Source organism: Arvicanthis niloticus, chromosome 18 (assembly GCF_011762505.2).
Source record: "Arvicanthis niloticus isolate mArvNil1 chromosome 18, mArvNil1.pat.X, whole genome shotgun sequence".
NCBI classification, from domain to species: domain Eukaryota; kingdom Metazoa; phylum Chordata; class Mammalia; order Rodentia; family Muridae; genus Arvicanthis; species Arvicanthis niloticus.
The window spans coordinates 6,242,472-6,261,515 of NC_047675.1; the positions used below are offsets into that span (position 1 = coordinate 6,242,472).

The following is a 19,044-nucleotide window of genomic DNA, read 5'->3' on the forward strand; positions in this document are numbered from 1 at the left end:
GCTGTGGTTTAAAGGCACCAGGAATGTAGCCTCCATGTGTGCTGTGGTCTAGAACCATACCAGTCAAAATGAAAAATTCAAGACAAGGGAAAGCCTCATGCATATGAACTAGCCGTAAACATTCAAACCAAGCAACTGTAAAACTTCATTTACCAAAAAGAAGTTAAATGGTTCTAGTGGATGACACATAAAAATTAAGTATAATAAAATAAAATAATTTTAATTTTCTCTTTATAATTTTTCATATTTACCAAACGTTTGGAAGCAGCGTTGATTGCTCCACCAGCTTATTTAATTTTTAACACTTAGAAGGCATACCAAAGTGCCAAATGATTTTTAAATCTTTTTGAACAAGTATTTATGAAAAAGAAAATATAAATAAAATACAAATGGGAAATGTAAACATTAGCTTGCTTTTTCTAATTTATTCTAACCCTGTATTAAGTCTAGCAAATAAAACAGAAGACTTTTAGGATATTACTAACACGAATGAAATTGTTTGAATATGGTTGTATTTGGTCTTTGAGAATTTCAATCATGTACAGCTTAGATCACACCCCTCCTCTAACTCACCCAGATTACTACCAGTGTGTCTTCCTCCCAACTTCATAGCCTTCTCTTTCTCTGTAAAGAACCCACTGAGTCCACTTAGTGTTACCTGTGCATGCATGGGTGTGGGACAGTTGACCAGCACCCACGCCCTCAAAGAAAAATGACTCTCTTCCTCCAGAAGCCATCAACTGCCAAGAGTTCCTCAGATCGGGGTGGAGCCTCATAAGCCCCTCCCTCAAACAGAATCACGGGTATATTTCAAAGGTCCATGGCAAGCAATAGTGTTAAGACAGATTAAACTGGGGCTGAGAGAGTGGCTCAGTAAGTAAAGCGCCTGCAGTACAACATGAGGTGCTGTGCTCGGAGCATTCGCATCCATGAAAGCTGGGTTACACAAATTTTGTAACCCCAGAACTGGGTGAGGTAGAGACTGGGGAGTACCTGGAGTGCATTGACCAGCCAGCACAGCTGAATTGATGAACTTCAGTGAGAGATTCAAAAACTAAGGTGTCGATTAGTTGAACAATCAACCAGTTCACTCAGTGTCACCCTCTGACCTCTACATGTACACATGTGCCCACACAAACATGTGCATATACCACACACACACACACACACACACACACACACACAGCAAATATCACAGACAAAAGGAGCACAGGTCATTAGATGCAATCCCTGACACATATCCTTAGATTATGTTAAATCTATCTTATTTTAAATGAAATTATATGAAAAACATTTTTAAATGAACTATAAAGAACAAGTAGGATATATGGATACATATGTATTTGTCTTCCATGAGAAAACCTTTGAAACACAGAGAGAGAGAGAGAGAGCAAAAGGATGATGAAAGAAATCCTTTACTGAACAAGGACTATGCCCCACCCCCCTCGTGCCAGGTATAGGATGGATGCAAAAAAAAAAAAAAAAAATAGAACAGAGAGAGTTATACTTGCTAAGACTGTTTGAGGAGCTGGGTTAGACATGTCAACTTCTCTGTCATCTGGAGGATTAATTTTATCAGTTTTTTTTAACTTTTTAAAAAAGATTTATCTTAAGTGTATGTTTGTTTGTCTTCGTGTATGTATATAAACCACATGCATGCCTGGTGCCCATGGCATCTAGAAAAGTACATTAGATCCCATGGGACTGGAGTTAAAGATGATTGTGAGCCACCACATAGGTGTTGAGTCCTAAACAAGACCGGCAAATGCTCTTAACTGCCATCTTTCCAGTGTCTGGGGAATTAATCCTTACCTCCAGCCCCTGCAGCCCCACTCTGGCTTTCCTGCTCAAAGTTCAGAGGTCACACCTCCTAAAGACTGAGTGCAGAGAGGACAAGGGTTCAGAACTCCACCAACCAGATCTGCCATTCTCTCTCATTCTAGAAGTGAAGAGGGAAGGAAAAAGTCCTTTCCCCCACGAGGCTACAGGAGGGAGTCGATTTCTCTCTAGCAGAAACAAAATTGAGAAATTTGATGTGCAATTTTTAAAATTGCTTTTTAAAGGCCCAATTCAACTGCATTAAATAAAAGTAGAACATATTTAAACAAGCATAACCATGAATTACTATGCTAAAGCAAAGGACATTTACAAACTGGTGAGAAACGCCACTAAATAGGAACCAGAATTAAGAAAACAGTTCTAAAAAAAAAATCATTGGCCGGGCAGTGGTGGCGCACGCCACCACTTAATCCCAGCACTTGGGAGGCAGAGGCAGGCAGATTTCTGAGTTCGAGGCCAGCCTGGTCTACAGAGTGAGTTCCAGGACAGCCAGGGCTACACAGAGAAACCCTGTCTTGAAAAAACAAAAAACAAAAAAACAAAAACAAAAAAAAAAATTGGATTTTACAAAATAATAAAAATGGAAATAATAAAAATAAAAATTATGACGCTAATAATATTTTTTAGTTTTCTTAAATCTGTGTGTATGTGTAGGTCTGTATTGGAGTTTGTTTGCACCGTGGGTGTACACCCCTAAAGAGGTATGTTGTGATAAACAACCTGAAGCTGGAGCACAGTGTTTGCGATGATATGGGTGCTGGGAACCACAGTTGGGTTCTTGCAAGAGTAGTCTACACTCTTAACCACTGAGCCATCCAGCCCCAACTTTATATATTTTAAAAAGTAAACCACTCAAAAATGTCAATGCTATGTTATTTTTTAAAAGTAATTTGTGGGACTGTAGAAATAAGTGAGTGGTTAAGGGTGTGCCCTCTACTGACAATCACACACATAGTACATGTCCACAGAGACATACACACACATAAATTAAAAAACTAAAATTAAATCCTAAAATGCCAAAAGTAAGAGCAGCATAAAGAAATTAATATACAATTACATCTCTACTTCTCACAAAAATGTTCTTTTTTTATCCAAATGAGTAAATAAGGAAGCACATAGACTGTGTAATAACAGGTCTTCCCATATCCATAGAAATTAAAAAAAAAATTAGTTGAACAGACACTGTGTTCCAACCCCCATTCAAAAGATAAGGATGTTAGCACACGCAGTGATGCTGCAGAACCTACCTACTTCCCAAAGGTCATAAGTAAGCCGAGTGTCGGGAGAGAATCTCAACATACTGCTCAACTTAAAACTTCTATCAACTGCTTCACTGTTGAGTTTGATGCCATGTAAGAATGAATACAACCAGTGCAGTCACTCAACATCTGTCAACTATCACCAATTTAAACCTCCTTGTATGAATGTTCAGGTTTTCATTGATTAACAAACATCTATTTTGTGTGTCTGTGTGTATGTATACGTGTTTCAGCACATGTGTGGAGGTCAGAGGGCAACCTAGAAGAGTTGGTTCTTCCCTTCCTACATGTGGGTCCTGGGGGTTGATCTCTGGTCATCAGACTTACTTGCAATCGCCTTTACCTGCTCAGCTGTCTCACCAGCCCCTCTGATTGTTGTTTTAATTTCAAACGCTCATCTGCTCTCCAAGTCCTCTCAAAGTCAGTCTTTCTCTGCCATGTGATGGCCATTCAGTTTACGTGTGGCGTTCATGTTTCTGGTACCTCAGCCTCACACTTTCTCACTTCACAGTTTGGGAGTGGACTTCTATGGTTCTTCAGTCTCCATGGTTAATCTCTTAAAACCTTCTATTCTTTTTTATATTGTCTCAGAGTTTCAACTGGCTAGTTTTACTCTAACTGAAAAATAAATTACACACACACACACACACACACACACACACACACACACGGCTACTAGTTCTAATACTAGGAAAGGGCACACCCTGCAAAGTGAGTTCCCCATCATTCTGCTTCAGTACCCTTCTCTAGAGGCCACCCCAGTTGAGACCTTGTATATCTTGAAGGGTTTTAAATCCTCTCAACAGCGCTTACATCTCTATTAATTTTTAATAAAATGAAAGAGAAAATAAAATACCACACTAAAAACTGATATATCCTTTGCATGTCTTTTAGTTATTAAGGCTGTTTTTCTAATAAACTGGCAAATGTTATCCCATGACAAATAAGGAATTACAATGAAATTTCTATCAATTTTGATGTGACATCTTTGGTTATATTAAATGCTTATATTTTTACCTTTTAAAAAAAAAGAGCTGAATACCATGATAATCAACTTCAAATGCTAAAGAATAAAAATAAAATTACATTTATAACAGAATATGTACTAAAATAAAAAGCCAAAATGCTAGGAAGGGATTATTTATATGAGACACTAAAGAGTTTCTGGAAGTCAATTGTGTTGTTTTAGATACTATTCAATTGATCACCCTCCACATGGTCGTATAACTCGGCATTTCTAAAATGAGCCCTGCATCCTTCATGCGCACTGAGTACATCCCTGACATATGCTTTTCCCTGAAGTAATATCTTCTGTTACACACAGAAGTCCTTGTCACTGTGTTATATTGGTTTTCTGGGGCTTCCATAGCAAAGCACTGCTAACTAGGTGGCCCAAATGACAGAATCAAGTGAACTCGTGGTTTTAGAAGCTTGGAGTCCAAAATGAAGATACCTGCAGCATTTGGTTCTTTCCGGATCTTAAGGAAAGGCCTGTGTCAGGCCCACCCCAGCCTCCCATAGCTCTGGGCATTCTTTGGTTTGTAGACTGTGTCCTTGCAGAGATGTGTCTTCAATCATTTCCCCTCTGTATGTGGCTGTCTTTGTGTCCAAATCCCCACCTCCTTCTAAATAGAATTCAGGCTACCACAGTGTCCCATCAGAACTGGACAAAGCCCATCATCATTGTGATCATCTTCACAGGTTAAGCACTCAGCCCAGTGGAAATGTTCTTGAAAGTAAATGTCAGAGGCTTGTTTAGCAGCCTGTGGGGTGTTCTTGGGTCCTGGGGGAACCTTTAGGAGGTGAACCCAGAAGAGGAAGTTAAGCTGTTTGGGAATGTTGCAACTCTGGCATCTTCCTCTGTATCTCTGCTTCTTGTGCCATGAGATAAACAGTTTGCCTCAAGAAGTCCCCTGGCCTTGACGTTCTGTCAAGTCACAGAGCCCAAACCAAAAAACCAAATGAAACAAGAAGCTAAAAGAACATTTCCTTCTTCTAAGTTGACTTCCTCAGATATTTTGTCATAATGACAAAAATCTAGCAGAGACCCACAACAACTATGACTTTAAGTCTTATAAAATGATGAACATCGTCAGTACACACAGTAGTTATTCTGTAGCCAGGTAACCGTGAGAGTGGTCAGCATCATTGGTGGGGAGGCACGGCAGTTTGAACACTTGTTGCAAGTGATCTTTTAAAGATTTATTATTGTTTGTTCTGTACATATGTGGAGAGTGAGTGGGCACTGGCTCTGTGGAGCTGGAGTTAGAGGCTGTGTTGGCCATCTGACATGGGTTCTGGGAACTGACCTTGGGTCTCCTGGAAGAGCAGTAAGTGCTCTTAATCATAGAGCCATCTCTCCAACCCTCTTTATGCCTCTCTTGATTGTCAAAATAACTATTGAGAATATTGGTTTGGGAGGAAGTAACATTAGTGCTGCTCCGGCTCTGCTGAGCGTGTCATCCTTTCTAAGGTCACTTCTGCGCTTGTCCTCTGATGAGCCTGCCATTTCAACCTTGCCTCTGCAGGATGCAGGGTATCAGACTAAATCAGCATCAGACCTACAAAGCCCAGCTCCAGTAAACACATTTGAATCTTGAGAAAGTCTACAGAGAAACAGAGCAGATGCTGATGGCAACAACTGGCAAAGGCACCTGCCAGACCTCGCTCTCCTGCTTGGGCATCTACTGTTCTGCCCTCAGCATCTCCCATGGCATCTCCTGATATTTATTCCATTTCTGTCCTCGAATTTTCTGCCCTGCTTTCAAGTGCTCCAAAGTACTCCATGGGTCTACACATCCGCATAGTGATGCAGAGAGATGTTGAAATGTCTCTGTGAGCTACTTTGGGGGGCTTACATCTTCCATGAAGAGGCATACATCTGCTCCACTTTCGATTCAAGAAGATCTTATCTTTTTCTGGTAACATCGCATACATGTAGAACAGGGCAACCTTGCTATTTGAACGACTTTTTGTGGCAGGAGGCACGTGGAGCAGTTGACTCTGCCTCAGGAGCTTGCTGATTTTTCTTTTTGTTCTTCTTGTCCCATGTTGTATTAGATGGTTACTTGAAATGAGCCAACAGGTGGAAGTGAGGTGAGAGAAGCAGAAATTTTTTATGAGGGCTGATTTTCATGAGTTGGGATTCTCACAGCTGCTGCTCAAGGAGAGGCATGATGTTAATAGCAGGGTCAGGAGACCTGCTTTCTAGAGAAAGCAGAGAAATGTAGAAGTGTAAACACGGCTCAAAACCAGGCTGGGTAGTTTAATGGCTTTAGTTCTTTTAGAGGAATGAATTTTAGTGCCATATCAAATCTTGAGAGCACTCTAACTCTAAGGTCTCTGACACATAGGAATAACTGAACAGTTCAGACACCGCTATGTGGGGTGGACATAGCTGGTCACAGACTTGACTCCAGAATTAGTTCTATTCCTTTTCCTTTCTCTGTGTCACACGTGGGAAGTCTATGACGAGGACCAGACGAAACCTACATCCATTCTTCACAGCTGTGTAAAGACACCAACGAGAAAGAAAAGAACAGAGTGAAACGAGCAAAATAAGTAGACCTCAAGTGACAGACGGTGTCATTGTCAGCAAAATTCTAAGAATTTTCCCTCAAGAGTTTCAGTTCTGCTGATATGGTTTTGAACTCATCTGTTTTTCTAGAACTGGTCACCTACGAGGAGCAGTACATTTTCCTAAGTCCTGCTATTTTATTCTTGTGTTAACACTGGGGAGAACAACTGTGTCTCTGTTATTTGCTGTTAGAAGGTTGTTGACAAGCAGGAGTATTGGGGGCTTTGATAGACTTTTTTCTCCATCTAAATTGCCGTCAGCTGTAAGATTTGTTATAGTGAAGCCTCCCCTACATGCAAGAGAAAATGGCACTAAGAGTGACAATAGGTACGTGGGCGCTGCGGGCTTCTGAAGGAGGAGCAAAAGCAAATGAGGGGCGGGAGGACACTCTCAGAATCCCTTGCAAATCTCCGTTTAGGTTTTTCAGTTGGTATAGCGGAGTCCTAGACACACCTGTTGCACAACTAAGCCAGTTCCTGGAGAATTTCTCTCCCTTCATTATAGTTTTTTTTTTTTTGTTTTGTTTTGTTTTGTTTTGTTTTGTTTTTAAGGGACTTGAGACATAGTTCGGATGTCAGAGTGCTTGCCTGGCACTCTGCTACCCTGCTACCCTGGGTTCAATCCCAGCCTCCAAAGAAGTAAACAACTGGGTAAATCCACACGTCTGTTTCTAAGCCGCTTTCGAAGGTGTGTCTTAAATATCTTCTGGAGGAAAGTTGTTCAGGAAGAGTCTCCGTTTCCAACGGAGGGGGGCCTGACAAGGCACAGAGCTCTGCAGACAAGAATTTGAAATGAGCGGTTGGGGACAGGAGACTCCAAAACTACTAGAGATCAACCAGGGGAGGGGCCAACAGCAGCATTGTCTGAAGCCCCTCCCTGAGGTGGCTGTGACACTGCCTGACTGGGAGCTCTTTCATCTCTTCATTTCTGCAAACCTCAGGAACTAATTGAAGAAGTAACGCCTACCACATATTTTCCAGGAGCCACCAGACCAGATACTGTGGAAACTCAGGCACTCTCAGTTCTGTAAGGATTCAGTCACTCAAACTTTTCTAAAGAAACCAAGTGGATTCTACTGCTGCTTCTATACAGATTGTAACTGTCCCCTTTCTGGGTCGTCTCAGTTTATTATCCACCTACTCTGTGTACACACTCGTAAGACCTTACAGTATTTAATGAAGAGTTTCTTTTTAAGTATTGATAACCAGGAGAAAATTATACCATGTTTGATGTGTGTTAAAGAATCAAAGTCCAGGATCTTTGAATGGAACTTAGAATAAAAATGTAATTGGGTTACATCCCTGAAGTCTGATATATCTTTAAACAAGACTGCAAATGGAACTTTATTAAAGCTTCAAATGAATTATTTCGCTGCTCTTTTTTTTTTTAATTCATTTTCTTCCCGCTTCTCTTTCATGTCTGTGTTACTGACATTGTGGCTTGTATTTTACCTGCCTTTTTCAGGGGGTTTTAATTATTTACTGTTTAACGAGTAGCACAGAGAGGCAGCCCCCGCCTGGTTCAGAGGTGCTGGCTTTGCAGCAGGGTTTTCTGTTTGAAAGCTTTGTAAGGAGGCCTTGGCTGGCTGCACCAAGCCTGCAGCCGCCTGTGCAGTGGATAACTGCTCTGGGCCGGTATTTCCTCTGCTGCTGAGAAGCACTGCCCCCAAACTGTGTCTGCAGAGGAGCGCAAATGCTTTCCAATTACCATGTCAACAGCCTTCAATGGGACAAGGGACACCCTTCCATATCAAAGAAAGGAAACGAGAGAAGGGAAGGGAAAGGAGTTGGGGGGTGGGGGGGAGGAGGGAAAGGGAGCAAAGGGAAAGGAAAACTATCAATTCACAAATAAATTAAAACGCAGACACCAAGCACCAAAATTACTGAGCGACTGGGAAGTCAGCTAGAGGTTGACACCACCTCCTCAGCAAGAGCCAGCAGCTAAACTGAGTCTGGCTGGCGTTGCTGAAAAGAGCTCAGCAGGCACCTGTGAAAGGGGTGATCATAACCTGATGCCAAGAAATCAAACACGTGGAGCATTCCACAAGGGCCTTGCCTGGGAGTAGCGAGCAGAATAGTCCCAAAGGCTGTTACCTAGCTCTAAGGTGTAGACACACAGATGGTAATGCCTCAGGGTCAAATGAGGACACAGGGAGAGTGAGGGGGAGGGAGAGGGAGAGGGAGGTAGGAAGGGGGTGAAAAGAGAACACATGGAGAGAATCATTTACTATCCTGGCTGCAACTACTAAGTGTTCAACTCTCCCTCATTTTCACTGAAATAGAACGTTTGCAGCTGGTTAGCTGGTTCTCCCTTTGTAAGGTCCCATCCAAATAGCATGTTCAGTGTCCGCCTAAATGAAAATGCAGAGGAGAGAAGGTGCTCCTCTCTCCTCACTCACATGCTGATAATGAGTCTGGCAGCCAATGGTCCTTATCTTTCTCCTTGCTCATATAAGCATACTCAGATGAGACAGAATGTAGTTTATTTAAAATCATGAGTGGCGAGGAATGCCGTGGATTGCGTAAGAGTGATGCCGTGGAAACTACGAAATAATTCTCATTAGTTTCTCATTAGTGTGCCAGCGTCAGGACGGGGCTTGATCTGCAGCCATGTGCACCTAGCAACATGTTTACTTGGGATGTTTGAGTTCGAGAACGTGCAGAGCAGCGATTCATACAGTGCTGGCCCAGTATGCCCAAATTACTGGGTTAAATTCCTACTTTTTTTTAACTTGAAAATTATAATAGGGACTTTTAAATAAGGTAAAAACATGAAAGTAAAATAATATGTTATATGAAGAAAATTTGAAATCCTGCAAGCTTTATTAATGAAAAGCATTAATTTCACATGAATAAATTCAATAAAGGCTTTTACCTTTGTTTTTGAGATGGAGTCTCATGTAACCCGGGCTGGCCTCAAACTGAGGATGACCTTGAACTCATAACCCTCCTACTTCTACCCCTCAAGGGCTAGGATTCCAGCTGTGCACCACCACATCAGGGTCTTAAACCCAGTGTTTTACATATTTTTTTAAATTTTTGAGACAATCTGATATCTTCAGCTTATACATGATTAAGAGCGAAGAAAATTTGTTACTCAGATTTCTTACAGCTATGACAAACAGTTCAAAGAGGTAAGGGTTTGTCTCCAGTCATGGCTACAGAAATTTCTCTACTTTGGGCCTGAGGTGAAATGGGACCTCATGCTACAGAGAGGAGAGAGGAGCAGAGCTGCTCACTTCAAGAAAGACAGGAAGCAAGAACAGACAGTAGGGACCAGGGGTAAGACCTAACTTTCTGGCGAGTCCTGGGTACCTATTTCCAAATAATAATCTCATATCCTGACTCCACCAAGGGCCGATCCTTTGATTAGGGCAGATCCCAATGGATCTCTTCCCCAAAGCCAACAACCAAGCAAGCCTTAGAGGAGAAGAGAAGCACTTCACATTTAAGCCAGCACCTAAAATCCCCAAACTCAGACACCAACTCTTGGCATTTAGCGGTTACTGCAGCTGGGCTACACAAATATCCAAACAGCAACTGTTAACAGCACTTCCTCCAGGGGCTCTGACGATCAAGGCAGGCTTTACCCTGATCCAGGACTCATAGCCTTTGTGTGTCTCCTGATTCCACGCACAGACACACACATACAGCACACGCACATGCAACACCCAGAGAGACCCACGAACACACACAGACATGCATATAAACACACATGCACAGAGACATACAGACACACACATACACAAACACACATATCATACACACACAAACACATATGCAGGCAGGCACAAACAGGCATACACACACCTACACAGACACACACACACACACACACCTGCCTTCCTAGAACCTGTTTCACTGTCTCCTTTAGTGAGCCTCTTTCCCTAGTGGATAGTGGCCTTCCCACAGCCCACTTGAAATCTGTGTTGAAAAGAAACAGCTGTCAAAGTTCCCCGTGTATCTCACGGTAGCTCCCTCAAAGTTACAGGCACAGTTTCTGCCCTGTTCATTAGGGATGTTATTGAGTTATGGCTGTAAACCTTTGTCTTCCTGCACTCCATCTTGCCATGGCTTACAGTGGATTAGTGCGCACAGCAGATCTCCCCCAGCAGGAGACAAACGCTGGAAATCCATCCTGTTGGCAGGATGGTGAGGCTCAACTCTGTCAGCGTGTGTAGCGCTGTTGTAATGATTATAATTGAATGTAAATATGGAAAGGTGATGGAAATTGCTTCTGCAGTTAAGCCCAAATGGAAACCATTGTCTTTGGTTTTTACACCAGAGCAGTAACATTCTTCTCGTTTTGCTACTGCTCAATATTGCTTCTAGCACATTCTGTGTCTACACTGTACAGGATGATAATTTATGCCAAAGATGGCCAGTTGTTCCAGATTAAAACACAACATAATATACATAAAGCTTTATTGTTCCTTGGGTTGTTGTTTTAAACTAAAGTGGAATATTTCCCTAAAGTCTTCAACAAACGTGCACAGTTTAGAATTAAATATGCTTCCCGTGTATGCCCGCGCCGCCGGGGAAGTGGGCCTCACGGACCTGTCAAATTATTTTCAAGCAATTGTTTCTGCGGTGTTGTTTTTACTGGCAAATGTACAAGTTGATAGAAAAAGAAATAATTAGTTACTCTCAGACTTGCTGATGTATGGAGCTAAAGCAGACCAGGTCTCTGCATCTTAAGGACTGTGACATTTTAAATTACTTGAACAATACCAGCAGCCATCTTTGGACGTAATTAACACCTTGCCTAATGACTGTCAAGGCTGGCGTGAGTCACATTCTGTGAAGTGTCACTGCCCTCGGTCGCGCCCTCACCACACTGTCTTCCAGCCTGTGTTGCTTTCCTGAAGTGGAATGACTTCTTTTTCTTTCTCTCTTTTTCCTTCTCTCTCTTTCCTGTTTCCCTCCCCCTTCAAGTAATCAATGCACTGCTGAATGAGTTCATTTTAATGCATTCAATCATGCCTCTAATGTTCGTAGCTTACGGGCGCAGGCATCAGTAATGCAGGAATGTTATATGGCTTTAGTTTGGGCCATTTCATAAAATATTCATGGAATCAAAAATGTGCATCAAAATAGCGGCTGGGAGAATTACATTTATGTTCCTGCCTTTATGGCAGCTTCACATTTAAACCCATTTGTGTTAATATCTAGTCAATCTTCCTACTTTAAAAAAAAAAAACTAAAACAGGAGAGATCATATACATTTCCCTTTGCTTAATATTTGTTCTAGGCATCTGCTGTGAGACAACAAATATCTATAAACTTTCAGAGATGGCGTGCAGAAAAGGAGAAGCCACAATTTGGGTAATATCCAAATATATAAAATTGTATTTTCTCCACAGTGTGTTCGTCTTAACATCCCACCAAGCATTGTGCAGTTTACAGCAGCGTTGTCTGGCTTTTGTTGGTGTTTTTAAATAAGTGCATGGGTTTCTTGTTCGTGTGGGCCTTGGATACAGGGAAACACGCTTAGAATACACTTATTTTAGGAGCATACTTTGCTTGGGGTGAAAAACTATAAAAAGCACACAGAAGTCTTTATTGCTTATGTAGATGTTATATAATTGTTCAAAGCAAGCAAAATAAAACGGAGGCTAGGCCACCTCTGTCCTTCCCTACATATCCCCGTTCCAGCCAGCGGCTCACCAGCTTCACCTAAGATGTGTTTTACAGTGCTGTTTCATGGTTTTGAAAGAAACTGACCACTGGTAGTGCTTACAGAGGGCCACCATTCATCCCTCCACTGGGACATTTAAGTCCTGTTTTCTTCCCTGACTCACGTGAAGTAGCATGGTACATTTCCACTTGGTTGTGGAGCCATGCACACCAGGCTCTCCGATCAACAGTACTCGGCCTGTCTCACATTGACTGGTACCCTGATATTACATTGCTGAGGGGTTGCTAATGATCCTGCTGCCTTGTGATCCCCTCTCCTCAGAGATGTCTAATGGATATGAGGCTTCTACTAAGTTTTATTTTTGTGGTACCTGGTTTAGACATTTCTCCTGCCTCTCTTGCTGTTCCTCAGTGGAAAATAATGTCCACACTTGAGAATTCAGACATGGGTCAGAAAACAAAACAACCCCGCCCCCCAGACACACAAAGCTACTCACTCTTGTCCTTCTAAACAACTGCCAGTGGGATCTAGAAAGATCCCTGTAGGTCCTGATGTGTTAAATTTTGTTTGAAATGAAGGGTAGATTATATACGAACAGTTCACGGAAGTTATAAAGAATGGTATGAGCCAGATTTGAAAATCTAGCTGTAATGATTTCAGTGAGCAATCCCCATAGTGCTGGGCACTTGGACACTTGATCCTGGTTAATGGTGCTGATTGGGAAGTTCTGGTGGTGAAGGGTTTTTGGAGAGACTATGTCACTGGAAGATGAGCTATTTCTGGTTTGTTCTCTCTGCTTCATGCTTGTGTCTAAAGATGTGAACTCCCAGCTGCTGCTCCAAATGCCATGCCCACCACTGGCTTCCTTTATTCCACCATCATGGACCATAATCCCAAATAAACTCCTCCTCCTCGGAGCTTGTCTTGGTGTTCTATCACAGCAACAAATTGTAACTGATACACTGGTATTTACGCTTAGCTTTGTTAAAGTGACAGTTATTTTAGACCTCTCCCAATATTTTAGTAGCGTTATGAAAGTTTTCAGATAAAAGCAACCCACGTTGTATTTCAATAGATAGCTATTCAACTAGCAACAGATACTCATAAAGTAAAATGATTACTAAGGGTCTTGTCACTGTTACACAGAGATTGGACAGAAATCGTAACATTGTTGATCCTGCTTCAAGGGAGCAACTGCATTTAAATTACAATATCGTTTTTGTAGCAGAGGCATGTCTTTTAATATTTTCAGTCAAATGTGTGCTTTCAAGTTCTGGCTAGCCTTTAGACAGTCATTTGAATCAAATCATTACTGTCTTATTTACTTGTATGACATAACTTAAGAAATGAAGCCTTACATTGGAGAAGGACTAGGAGACTCCTGTAAAAACCCTTCTGAACAGACACTTAGGGACCAACCTCATTCATACCAAAGTAGCAAAAGGTGGGGTTGAAGCCATGACTGGCTGTCAGAGGCCACTACATCTGAAACATGCAAGGAACTTTCGGTGTCCTTGAGGTGTTCACATGCGGCTGAGGAGAAACCCGGGCTTTGGGGGAACTGATTCTATTTCAGGGTATTCAGGAAGACCCAGACGTTCATAGTAGGTTGTTATATCCTGTTTTTGTTAATGGCTGCAGGAACAGCCCGAGTTGAGTGGCAATATTTTAGGCCTAGAAGAGACCAGTATACATTGACTCTAGCATTGCTTTTAACATAAGGGATGTATGGCTGCAATTGTGAGGCAGCTTAAGTTCCTGACCTAGTCTGTGGTGCCACATTTGATGTGGTAGAACCAGCTATATGGAACTTCAAGGATCATGAGTTCAACCTCCCATCATAACAAATTTGAATGTGGTTTACAGATCTCGGGCATTCAATCTTCGTGAGCCTCCATTTCCCCATTTGTGAGAAAATGGAAATTATCTCTACTTCAACAGGCTGGGGAGACATTTAAAAGAGAATGTGTGGAGAAGAAAACCTTTGTTTTGAACAATGTCTTACCCACCCAGAAAAGGAGGTTCCTGTTTTTCACCCAGCATCTTAGGCCACTTTCTTATAGAGGTCTCAAACACTGAGACCTGAATCCCAGACAGTCTTGAACTAAGTAGTCCACTGATGCTAACCCCCAAGGCTTAGAAACCCCAAATTTCTACAAAAAGACCATTTCTGATTACTCCAAGATGGCCCTTCAGAGTGATCAGTGTCCCCAAAGCCTCCCAGACTTTATTCTTCCTCACATATGGGGTCTGTCCAGAAAACCTAACAGCCCCTAAGACCCTTAGCAAAGGGATGTCTGGCTCACAGGGAGGACAGAGATACTATCTTTGCTCTTTCCCACCTTCCCATCTTCGGGTTCACCTCCACCTCTCCCTGCCTTCAACTTCACTCTCACATTTGGTTAAGGGTGTTATCACCTCTTATCACTTATTATCTAACCCACTATGCCTCCTTTACATATAATTTAAATGAGCTGTGTATCTAGAGAGCCATCTCCTCTGGACTTCTTCCCCCACACACACACCCCTGATGGAACGCCCTGATTTCTCTGTTTCCTGTATCCACTACTCTCCAATCACATGGCCCAAAGAAGAATGTGTTTCTACCTTATGAATATATAGGTCCTGGAGAAGACAAAGGAGCCTTTGTGCACACGTTTCCAGAGTTCTGAAGCTAGCTATCCTTTGTGGGCAGAAATACAGTCGGCAGAGGAAACATAACACACATATGCCAGTGCTCCACTGGAATTCACACCTCCCCCATAACATAAGGGCCGTGGGTATTTCAGGAAGGTGTTTCCGGTGAGAGGTGCTCCAAGGCAGAACTGGAAAATTCTGCTGGTCTTCCCAGGAGGTACAGAGAGGATCAGCGGCAACCCAAGGACAGATCGGAGCAGTGAGCATGCCTGTCTGCGCATCCCCGTCTACGTATCCGGTCTGCGCATCCTCGTCTGCGCATCCCCGTCTGCACCTGTAGCAAAACGAAAAGAGATTGAGGGCACTATTTTTAAACGACTTCAGTTGTGTATTTCGTATTACAAAATAAACATTTTGATAATAACAATTCTACAAAATGCCAACAAGTAGAAAGAAACAAAAAACAACCAAGAAAAAAGAAAATCAAGATCCAAACCACCCACTATGCATACCCCTTCCTCCCAGACAGACTGCTTTACTTACAGTTTTCTGATAGTTTCATTTATTGTAAACACCTATGAAATGAGACATTCTTTGGTAATATCAATTTATGGATGTGCTCTCTCCTCTCTTCCAAAGCTGTATGATAAGTTTCTAAGCAGCTCTACAGGACTCCTTACCTTGAGTCTTGAGTTCTGTCTCTTTGTTTCCTTCCCACGCTGGTACAGACGGTACAAACTCACCCTGCCCATGATTTTACTGCATTTTGCTACCATGCATCTGCTAGCGACTCTCCACATTCTTTATCTTCCTCTGGAAATGTAATTCTTATTTTGATGTATTTTTTTTGAAACCCTGTCTTACCTAAGACAGTCTCCTATTTGTAATTCTGATCCTCTTATGCCAGCTCCCAAGTGCTGGTGTTACACGGGTGTGCACCAATACTCGTAGTTGGTCTGTGTCGTCACTAATCGTCATCTCAAGAACAGAGTCAGTCCAAGCAGTGGGGACAGATTATAAAATCAGGGCAATGCTGCTCCTGCCCACAGTATCCAATGAAACAATTTGTGGAACTGTATTGATCCTAATATGAATTGCAAAGGTTAATTCAAACAGTCATGGTAATATTGTTAGAAGGACTAATTCTTATATTTTGCAGGATACACTGGATTAAAGTATATGTAATGATTATGTTGCAATTAGCTGTTAGTTATTGTATAAATGCTATTACTATGCCAAACTGATAACACTCTCTATGTTTATTTTACCCTAGCTCCATAGTACATGGAACATGCAGTAATTAATTTCTGAATCGTTACAGTATATGCTTAGTTCACAGAATAGTAAAGAAAGGCATAGAGGGGGCAGTAATTAGCCTAAGCCAAAAAAACAAACAAGAAACAGGCCATCTGCTTGAAAGCCTCTCTCACTTTTAATTGCTACCGTTGAAAAGCTTAGGTGTGAAATTGTCTTGGATGAGTCGGATGAGGGGTGCCACTCTAAAGTTGTCAAAGACTGCTTACCTTACTGGATACCAGGAGGGCTCCCAAAGGTGATTTACATGTAAGATGCAGTCCACAGCATGGAACTGCAGACTGTTCTCCCAGAAATACTTTGTCTCATATTTTAAGGAAATGAGATGGTTTGAGGCTTAGAGTTTGGGATTTGAGAAGATACATTAGGAACAACTGATAAAAAGCAATCGAGCCAGAACTGCAGTTCAATGAGGTCCTCGTCACCGGGACAGTGTAGGTAGCTCCCTCAGACTCCGAGAAGCAGTTTTAAACCCTCTATGCCAGTGCATTTTTTTCTCATGATATCTAAATGCTCCCTAAGAGCAAGGCAGTTGCCATCTCAGGAAAGCAATCAGGATAATGGAGGCAGGCACGGGCTCTGGAAAGCCTTCGTTTGCACTGCCCCCTAAGCACGTACTGTTGAGCTGAGCCTCCACTCTCTCTTCTGTAAAATGGAATGACGTGAGTTCTGCTCCACCAGACTGTGTGGTGGTTCAGTGGGGGATGCATGGTGTTCTGGAGACACTAGCCAGTGAAGCTAGCAACTGTTCATGGGCCTTCGTGATGTCTCTAACCGTGCACAGTTTCCAAGGGCTTTGCACTGCGTGGCTCTGCTTCTGTCCCTACCCTTTAAGAGCAGCGCCAACACATGTATCCCACCGAGTAGGGCTCTCGGCCATTGTGAGTAACACTGACACTACACAAAGTAGTGCAGTTGAAAAACAAGTTTTGGCTGGCACTTTCCTATTTACGAATGGCTTTTCTTCTTTAGGTGAGCTTCTGAAAGCGGCCGAGCATTATGAAGCATTCCACGAGTTGACCCAGGGCCGGCTGTGGAAGGACGAGACCGGCCAGTTTCTCAACTTGGTGGCCTGTGAAAGTCTTGTGAGGACATACAGACTGCTGTCAGACGGAATGCTGGAAAACAAAGACTACAAACAGGCCATCAAAATCCTAATAAAAGCTTCTGAAATAGCCCGAGAAGGTGAGTGGGAAAGACTGCTCTCCCACAGCTTTCCTTAGTGGACAGACACTGGCTCTCCCAGGAGAGGTGGAACAATTGTCAAGTCTTAGGTAATTATTTCATATGAAATGCAAAGACAAAAGCCATCAACATGCTTTCAGGGCCTGCTGTAAGGCAGAGGGAGGCTTCAGTGCGGACAATGGGAAATCCATTAGTTTCTTGAAAGCTTTATTTCCAAAATTACAATCCACTGGGGGTACTGTTGTAAAACAGGGAACCCACAAAGAGGAGATAAGGTCATCTCCCTCCCCCTCCCTTGTGTGTGTGTGTGTGTGTGTGTGTGTGTGTGTGTGTGTGTGTGGTATATTTTCTAAAATCTGAGAAACCCTTTATTGTTTATAAATTTCCTATTGTCAGATACTTGGGAAATTATTGTAAATGTTTAGTTAGGAGTAACCAGGAACTAGCTCTGCAATGTACTTTGGGCCTTTGCCTCTCAGAGCTCAGCTGTTGGCCCTGCATCAGCAGCATCACTAGGAGAGGCGGCATGCTATCGAAGTCACAGTCTACCCCACCCCAGACTGGCCGCAGCAGAATCTGCAGGCTGGCAGGGCGCCCATGTGATTCTCGTTCACACTCTTAGCAGTGAAAAATGCTTTGGGGAAAGCAACTCATATCCTTAATATCTTACAGCATCTTTCTCTGTATAAAACATAATGAAAATGGAGCATAAGCTTATAAACTTTTAATTTATATCACACAAAGAAAAATGCCCCTTGCATTACCATATCGCACACAGTAATTTTCTAATAGAGCAGTTTTCCATGAAAGGGGAAAGGAAGGTGCAGGGCTGACTCATGGACATATTTAATGAATTCATTTGTTAAGTAGCTGATGGCTTATTTGGGGCGAATAGGACTGGCCATGGGGTGTGATTTTAATTTAGTTTAGAGGGGAGAATAAGAATTTGAGCTCTTTTTATTCTGTTATTCAAAAAGTTAACTTTAGTTGAAATGTTTAAAGGAAATTTCCATAACCAAAAAATAAATTTCATCAAATGAACTATTTCTGCATAAACGGTGGCCCAGGTCTTCTCTAGGGCAGTAAAGATGCATTTGGATCTGAAGCACAGGCACCAGTGTCAACAGCAAATTGTGACCACACAGAAGGGTTAGACAGGAATCTCAGAGGACAGGCATGTACACTAGGAGAAGACAGCATACTTTAGTTTTGCACTTTCTGTGTGGTAGCATAGTTGAGAAAGGAATGGAAGCCAGGAAGTACATGCCTCCTGTGTTGGCTTTAGGTAGCATTGAAGAGACACACACATCCACTGAGGCCCAAATCCTTCTCCAGGCAACACGGTGTAAGGTGCAAGTTGAGCAGTGTGTGTGGAGTTGGCGCTTTAAGACATTTAAGATCTGTTGCTGTGCTATTTCTTTGTTACTCCTAACTAAACATTTATCACAATTTCCCAAGTATCTGACTATAGGGAATATAGAATACACACACACACACACATACACACACACACACGCTTCCATCTGTCATACGTCCACCAAATAGCATGGTTGTCACACGCCTCCTTCTGATGGACATCTAAGCTGTCCCATTTCC

General features: G+C 42.3%; 1 protein-coding gene across 1 annotated transcript in view; it reads left to right on the top strand.

Moving 5' to 3' along the window:
* The window catches only part of Ttc29 (tetratricopeptide repeat domain 29), a 193,597-nt gene that overhangs the window by 48,482 nt on the left and 126,071 nt on the right, over positions 1 to 19,044 (top strand). Inside the window, exon 6 of the mRNA XM_034522949.2 lies at positions 17,236 to 17,448. Within this exon, the coding sequence (XP_034378840.1) occupies positions 17,236 to 17,448 (213 nt within the window). The remainder of the gene's footprint in view (positions 1 to 17,235; positions 17,449 to 19,044) is intronic.